This window comes from Brachyhypopomus gauderio, chromosome 4, assembly GCF_052324685.1.
Source record: "Brachyhypopomus gauderio isolate BG-103 chromosome 4, BGAUD_0.2, whole genome shotgun sequence".
NCBI lineage: Eukaryota > Metazoa > Chordata > Actinopteri > Gymnotiformes > Hypopomidae > Brachyhypopomus > Brachyhypopomus gauderio.
In genome coordinates, this window is record NC_135214.1 from 36,153,107 (window position 1) to 36,161,718 (window position 8,612).

At 46.4% G+C, this 8,612-nt stretch overlaps 1 protein-coding gene across 1 annotated transcript in view; it reads left to right on the forward strand.

The window, feature by feature from the left end:
• LOC143513224 (E3 ubiquitin-protein ligase Rnf220-like) overlaps nt 1–5,660 on the forward strand; it is an 11,455-nt gene extending 5,795 nt beyond the window's left edge. Inside the window, exons 7-9 of the mRNA XM_077004367.1 lie at nt 3,442–3,547; nt 4,483–4,557; nt 4,662–5,660. Coding sequence (XP_076860482.1) covers nt 3,442–3,547; nt 4,483–4,557; nt 4,662–4,733 — 253 coding nt within the window. The 3' untranslated portion in view covers nt 4,734–5,660. The remainder of the gene's footprint in view (nt 1–3,441; nt 3,548–4,482; nt 4,558–4,661) is intronic.
• Nucleotides 5,661–8,612: the final 2,952 nt, after the last annotated feature.

Sequence of the window (8,612 nt, forward strand, 5' to 3'; positions counted from 1 at the left end):
CAGGGACCAAAACAAAACCAGGGATGGGACCAGGGAGCAAGGGGAACACGGGCAACGGAACATAGGAGGCACATGGCGGAGCAGGGGGAACACCAAGTCCATGCCCAACAGGGGGCAGCACAGTCCCAAGGGCAACAGGCGGGGTCCGCTGGCGGGCAGCGGGAACAGGCGGGGCCCGCTGGCGGGCAGCGGGAACAGGCGGGGCCCGCTGGCGGGCAGCGGGAACAGGCGGGGCCCGCAGGCGGGCAGCGGGAACAGGGGCCGGCTGGCAGGCAGCGGGAACAGGGGCCGGCAGGCAGGCAGCGGGAACAGGGGCCGGCAGGCAGGCAGCGGGAACAGGGGCCGGCAGGCAGGCAGCGGGAACAGGGGCCGGCAGGAAGGCAGCGGGAACAGGAGCCGGCAGGCAGGCAGCGGGAACAGGGCCTGACAAGGACGACCCCTCCTGGGTCGCGGAGACAGGAACCGGCGTGGGTGAGACGTCCTCGGGGGGCGGAACCACCATCGGGCTGACGTCCTCGGGAGGCGGAACCACCATTGGGCTGACGTCCTCGGGGGGCGGAGTCGCCGCACTGACGTCACCGGGGGGCGGAACCACCGGGCCGACGTCCTCGGGGGGCGGAACCACCATTGGGCTGACGTCCTCGGGGGGCGGAACCACCGGGCCGACGTCACCGGGGGGCGGAACCACCGGGCCGACGTCACCGGGGGGCGGAGTCGCCGGGCCGACGTCACCGGGGGGCGGAGTAGCCGCACTGACGTCCTCGGGGGGCGGAGTCGCCGCACTGACGTCCTCGGGGGGCGGAGTCGCCGCACTGACGTCCTCGGGGGGCGGAGTCGCCGCACTGACGTCCTCGGGGGGCGGAGTCGCCGCACTGATGTCCTCGGGGGGCGGAGTCGCCGCACTGACGTCATCGGGGGGCGTGACCGCCATACTGACGTCATCGGGGGGCGTGACCGCCATACTGACGTCATCGGGGGGCGTGACCGCCATACTGACGTCACCGGGGGTCCGAGCCGGCCACTCCTGACTTGAGTGACCACTACTCCCCCCCAAAAAATTCTTGGGCGTCTCTAGGGGAGAGGCTGGCAGGATTGAAGGAGGGAGGAGCTCCTCAGGGCAGGCGACGACCTCATGCGTTGTGGCAGCGGGGCTCTGAACCGGGGGCGTGGTCTTCCTCCTTCCCCGGTCTGGTCTGCGCCTGGAAGAACATACAGACACAACTGCTTCTCGGTGGCTTTCATTGTGACTCCGCCTCGACGGAGGCATCGGGAGTTCACAATGGCTTTTGAAAGCCAACCGAGAGCCAAGCCAACGCTCGTCTGCACATTCCTTCCGTCTACCCGAATCTCGCGCTACAGGTTGCTCCTCCCTGTAGCGTGTGTCGAGTCGGGCAGACACGTAGCGCTTATCAGGGAGCTCGTCGCTAAAGCCAGAAACCGAGAGTGATTTCGCTTTGTTTTTACGGCGACGAGACTCCCCTGTACCCACAGCGCAAGGGGAATTCCTGTCTCTGGTTTGTTCGCGCTGTAATACCGGAGAGTCGAACCGAATTAAACCAGTCAACATCTCATTACAGCGGTTGAACTTACCAGAGTCTCGCTCTCTCGCTGTGTCCTTGTTAGGTCTGGTGTTATGTAACGTGGCTCGCGCCCCGGAGAGCGGAGACGGACACAATCGCTGAGAAGAGCGAGATTTATTGCAGGGCATTCCATAATCGTCATCACTAAAGCAGTCAGGGGTCATAACAGGAGGGCAGTCCGAATAACACAGATACACGGGCATAACGGAAACAGGGCAAACACGAGCAAGGCAGGGAAACACAGAGAACACGAACCACAGGCGAAAGACAATCCAAACTGGTACGAAAAACCAACATCCAAAACAACCGACAAGGGACAAGGGAGACTCAGGGGCTTATATACATGGAACTAGACAAGGATCAGGTGCAAACAATGATACAGGGGCGTGGTAACTAACAAGGGATTCATCAAAACTAACGAGCAGGGCGGGACAAACGGGCAAGAACACAGACACGAGGGAACCCAGAGTGACAGCTAGGAGAGGGGGTGTAGCTGCACGTGACAGCTCCTGTGAGGTGATTAAATGGTGAGGTGTAGCTCAGATCCTGTGAGGTGATTAAATGGTGAGGTGTAGCTCAGCTCCTGTGAGGTGATTAAATGGTGAGGTGTAGCTCAGATCCTGTGAGGTGATTAAATGGTGAGGTGTAGCTCAGCTCCTGTGAGGTGATTAAATGGTGAGGTGTAGTTCAGCTCCTGTGAGGTGATTAAATGGTAAGGTGTCTGTGGACTCGTTCCTGTCTAGTGGGAGTGGAGATTCCACCAGCGACGTAATTACATGAAAGTAGGAACACTGTGTGAACAGGATAGCAAGGTGAGGATGAAGAGTACTCCTGACAGCGAAGGGCGTGGAGGGTGTGGAGGATGTGTGTGTGTGGAGGGTGTGTGTGTGAAGGGTGTGGAGGATGTGTGTGTGTGGAGGATGTGTGTGTGTGGAGGGTGTGTGTGTAGTGTGTGTGGAGGGTGTGTGTGTGGAGGATGTGTGTGTGTGCAAGATGTGTGTGTGGAAGCTGTGTGTGTAGAGGGTGTGGAGGACGTGTGTGGAGGTTGTTTGTGTAGAGTGTGGAGAGTGTGGAAGGTATGTTTGTAGAGGGTGTGTGTGTAGAGTATGTGTGTGTGAAGGGTGTAGAGGGTGAGTGTTTGGAGGTTGTGTGTGTAGAGTGTGGAGGGTGTGGAAGGTGTGTATGTAGAGGGCGTGGAATATATGTTTGTAGAGGGTGTGTATGGAGCTTGTATGTGTGGTGTGTGTAGAGGGTGTGTGGAGGGTGTGTGTGTAGGTGCTGATCAAGGATCCTCAGATTGTTATTATGCAGAGTGGATGTTCATCCAGGCTCAGTGGGCACACACACATCTGTGGGCATATTCACTCATATGTATAATACACTCAAATGTACAGTACACTCAACATTACAATACACTCAACATTACAGTACACTCAAATGTACAATACACTCAACATTACAATACACTCAAATGTACAATACAAATGTACAGTACACTCAACAGTACAGTACACTACACTGAAATGTAAAGTACACTCAACAGTAAAGTCACAGGCAGTATTCATCAGTGCCAGTGCTGGCGTCCCTAAACTTCCTTGTTTCTTCTGTCCTGATATTCAGTACAATTAGCTGAATATTGAGTCTTACTACTGAACTACAAGTCTTACTACTGAATTATGGGTCTTAACACTAAATTATGAGTCTTAACACTGAACTATGAGTCTTAACACTGAACTACGAGTCTTAACACTGATCAGCTTACTTGGTTTTCCCGTACTACTGTGCAGTGTGCCCCTCCAGTGTTGACACAGGGTGTCCTGCAGTGCAGCTCACAGTGTCTGTTTGTCTCTGCATGTTTAAGGATGTCCGACGAGTCTCTCAACACACTGGACGCCCTGAAGATGCGGATCCGAGATCTGGAGAAGCAGCTAACACGTGGCGAGCGAATCAAATGTCTCATCTGCATGGTGGGTGTGGCGTCGCCCTCTGTATGGTCTTGTGCGCTGTCACTCTGTGTGACAGAGAATGACCGAGCCTCCTGTTGGATGAAAAGGACGGGAGTTACACTGAAATGTGTTTCACCATATTCTGTGACTTTAGATCCAGCAGCACACAAGTAACTCATTCAGATGGCTGTGGTCAGAATATATATAATTACAAGCTGTTTTGTTACGGTTACCCTCCACCTGATAGCTAGTTACGTTTCTAGTGTCCCCGTTATGTTTACACATGTTACGTGATGTGAAGCTCCGCCTGCCTGCAGAAAACCGCATGTCAGGAGACTCAGAACAGCCGCCTGATCCCACTTGCCTTGTAGGATCTATTTCATGTACCCTCTGTACTTGAAGATGAAGGCTCTGGACCCTGTGTATGACAACAGTGATGTTACAGTGGTGTTACAGTGGCATTACAGTGATGTTACACTGGTGATACATTGGTGTTACAGTGATGTTACAGTGGTGTTACAGTGGCATTACAGTGATGTTACACTGGTGTTACGCTGGTGTTAGTGATGTTATAGTGGTGTTACAGTTATGTTACAGTGGTGTTACACTGGTGTTACAGTGGTGCTACATTAGTGTTACATTTATGTTACAGTGATGTTACTATGGTGTTACAGTGATGTTACACTGGTGTTACAGTGGCATTACAGTGATGTTACACTGGTGTTACAGTGATGTTACATTAGTGTTACATTTATGTTACTGTGATGTTTCTGTGGTGTTACACTGATGTTACAGTGATGTTACACTGATGTTACAGTGATATTATAGTGATGTTACACTGCTGTTACAGTGGTGTTACAGTGATTATACAGTGATATTACACTGGTGTTACACTGGTGTTACAGTGATGTTACAATGGTGTTAAACTGGTGTTACAGTGATGTAACTGCTTGCAGGAGTCGTATGCTGTGCCCCTCACATCCATCCAGTGTTGGCATGTTCACTGCGAAGAGTGTTGGCTGCGCACATTGGTGAGCTTCACATTCACTAAAACTAGATCTGTGCTTTAAAAACTATTGTTAGTGTTCATCACTTCCCTATATTACAAAATATGAAATTAAATGTAATTTCACAGGGAGCGAAGAAACTGTGTCCACAGTGTAACACCATCACATCTCCAGGGGACCTGAGACGTGTGTATTTGTGAGGGGCCCTGATCCAGCTGACCTGCCACTTGCCTGTTTGCACTCTGACTGCTCTCTACGTTCAAGAACGTTCAACCACTCCCACTCAGGCGTAGCCAGAAGAAAGAGGCTGGCTGTTAGTTGGGCACGCAGCAGAACGTTGGCTGTTTGGATATGGACCACTGGATGGCGCTGTCCCCACTCCTTTTTTGGATTTTGCTTTCATGTTTCCATAAAATCTCCAAACCCTAAAAGTGATTATCATATTTATCTGTGTGGCAGCATCCCAGCGCTTTTTGTCCTCTGAGAGTGGACTATTGTTCAGATGAAGTTTTTTGCAGGCTATGCAGTGTTGTGAAAATTTACAGCATAACGTAATGGATTCTCGAAATAATGGCACGAACAAAAACATAATGCATTGTGAAATAGCTTCCAGGTTCAATAATGCATAAACATGGTAGATGGTAAAGAGAAGAAACTCTCCCTTTCTCTCTCTCTTTTTTGCTGTCTTTCTGTTCTTCCCTCTCTTTCTCTAGTTCTTATTTGGTGTAAATGTGATATAACCAAGGGAAATATGTTCTTTTAATTACTTGGACCTGTTTATTTACTGTAATTTAACTTAATCTGATTATCAGAGGATCTAACACGGACAATGAGCCTCCAGATTCAGAGTATGGCTGTTGTCATGGTATTTCCATCAACATCAACACTTTATATATATATATATTTTCTAATTTTCTATATTGTTTTACGTATATATATATAAACGTATATATATATACGTAAAACAATATTTTAGAATACAAGGGCCTGAATACAGATTTTAACTAGCTGTTATTAAAACATTTTTAATGATTTATCCCAGCAGTTTAAGGTTAAAACATGTTTGTTTGTTGTCTATATTTCTAATGGTGACATAATAACCAAAATTTTTTTCTGAAGAAAAATGAGCTATATACAGAGACATGCAGGGGGTGGGGTGTGGGCAGGGGGTGGGCGGGGTGGAAGCTGGTGGGCGTGGTTTAATTTCACAAGTGAAGAACATGTAGAAATTACAATGTCAGCTTGACTCTTGATGTTCACAAATGCATAAGTTTTAATTTTTCTTTGAAAGCACATAAATGGACACAACTTTGCCCTGGCAGCCTTGAACCCTAAAGGAGAAAAACTCCAACACATGCCAGTGTTTCTGTTCTTTGAAATTATTATCCAAAAAGCTACTTTGAGACAAGAGCTTAGAATTAGATCTCATGGTCTAACAATAAAGGTCCTCCTTTGTTCGGGGGTTTGGTGTTTAGCAGCTGTGTAGTGGAGGATGTGGGGTTTAATGGTGTATACCTGTAGTGTGAGGAGGGCAGACATGGTTAGAACATGAGGTCATGATGTCATGAGGTCATGAGGTCATGTGTGTGTGGGGGCCTAACACTCCTCAGATCACCTTTTTCAGATTTGTTTAGCTTCTCTGTGATAAACAGACCCCCTTGTCTTCAGTATTATTATGGTTAAGACTAAATCATTACAGTTATAACTAAAAGGAACTACTATTGAAACTTAACTGTTTTCTATGGTGCAACTTGTAGCAATAGTTTTGTTTATGTCTGTATTAACTGTAAAATAAAGCACTTTTGATAGTTTGACCTGATAATAATTACTTATAAATAAATGTGTACATGTGTAAACCAGTTTCATGAATGCTTTGCGTGAATGACGTTCATTTGTTCCTCATATCACCTGGCAGGGTTAGAAGAACATGTCAGTAGATCCTGAGGACCAGGTTCTGGTGGCTCTTGGATCAAAACGTGAGTGCAGTTGCCATGACGATGCCTCAGTTTTGTGTTTCTATGGTTACACATGAGAAGGAAGAAGGTTCTAGTGCCAGTCAAATCAAATCAAATATATTTGTATAGCGCTTTTCATAACACGTTGTCACAAAGCGCTGTCCTGTGCTGGTGCGTCCTTCTCTGGAACGTGGAACAGATCACATGTTATGTTTGTGCCACATCACAGTCGTACTGATAACACTGCTACACCATCATCCTGGAATCATGCTTTCTGGTTTTTAAAATGAAATGTAATGGTTGTGATTTACTTGATTAAAAAAATCTTTAAAAAATGTAAAAAAAAAAATTACGCAATGTTTGCATGCACCTTCGATCTGTTGTGCAGAGGCCATCCCAATGCTGCCACATGTGTCAGGCTCTCTGGGTGAGTGAGAATGAGAGAAAGAAAAAAGAAAGAAAGAGAAAGAGCAAACAGTATTATAACTACATTTAATAATGGCATATCAGCATATATGTAGAAGTAAGACACTCACTCTTGTGATATTTATTGGGGTTAACACTGGGCTCTTGAGCTTGAAGCAGAGTTTAAGTACGTGAACTTTATGAATTACTGTATTGATAAAGAAAAAAATTAGCATCAGGTCTGACGTCACTGTTTGGATACAGAGAAGCCAACATAAGGTCTTATGTCTCTGTATTATAATTTGAGCGACTGGGTCACCCAACCCGGTTCAGTCACCAGACCTAACTGGACCACCTGACCTGATTCCTGTTCTCTAGAAGCAGCCAGTGAGAGAAGAGCATTCTGCCCACAGGTAATATGAAGATCATGTGACAGGGATGACTGACGGGACACAACAGCAGTATTAGTACATATATTCATAATCTAATATTAGTACACATTTTTTTCTGAACAAGATGAAGGCACACATGCCATGAGTACAGAGACCCTTTAGATTGGTCCAGAGGAGACCAAGTAAAGGTGGTTTTTTATATCAAATAAAAGTTATTTAAATTATTATTTATAATTTTTTTACTAAGTACAACAGCTTGTGAGCCTCTATCCCAGCATCTGAGGGAGAGGCAGACAGAGCCGGACGAAATCCAGCAGAGACGTCTGGACACAGCTCACAGAGACGATTGGATACAACCCACAGAGACATGGAGCTCAGTAAATGCCAGATCTTATTCCACCTGTAATGATTTCATTCTTGTTTCTGATTCAGCTCCTCTCTCGTTCTGCTTAAGAAGGTAAGGAACCAGGTGTCTTCAACGATGACTTAGATAAAGCCTATGGAAGCCTCAAAAGACTTCTTATTGAGGTACTTTCTGAAAAGGAATATATATATATATATATATATAAATTGATACTTTAATTGATCAGTTTCTGTAGATCAGTGTAGTTTTTCAGTGTCAGTGTGTGTAACTCGCTGCCCCATCTGATTCACTCACATGTTTTTCTTTACAAGAAATTAATAGAGTTCAGAAATCCAAAAAGAAAGACTGAAACTACCTCTTTATCTCTTCTATTGTAGAATGGACACACGGTTATCTTCCAAACATACACACACATACGCATACACGCACACACACACAGTCACAGAAACGCACACTTAAGTAATGAAAGAAAACACAGCGTGCGCTAAAGTTTATTCAAAACAAAAAGCTTATTCAACATATTTGCCTGATATGATAAAGAAATGTTAAGCGAACATTGCAGGAAAATATTAAATGTTATTTTCTGATCAGTGAAATGCACTGACAACAAAATAGTTTTTTTCATGTTGAGTATAGAGAGTGTGTTTATGGTGTGACGATATTATTATGGAAACACGTCCAGTATCCTTAAACACGGACAACGCTAAGAAGAATCCCGCGATTAGATCGACATGTCGACAAGTTTGGGACCGCACTCGGTTATCGCACTAAACAGCCTGACTAAACATCTTAGATGACAGAAATGCACGAAGATTGGAATGACCTAGATATACCAGCTGTATTTATCTTCATCTGAAATAGCGTGTACACCTATATGAATGGATCTGCAGTCGTACTTTGGTGGCAACACACGTGCTAACATCATTTCAAAAGGAAAAGGCGTGTGTGCACATCGCTTGTTTG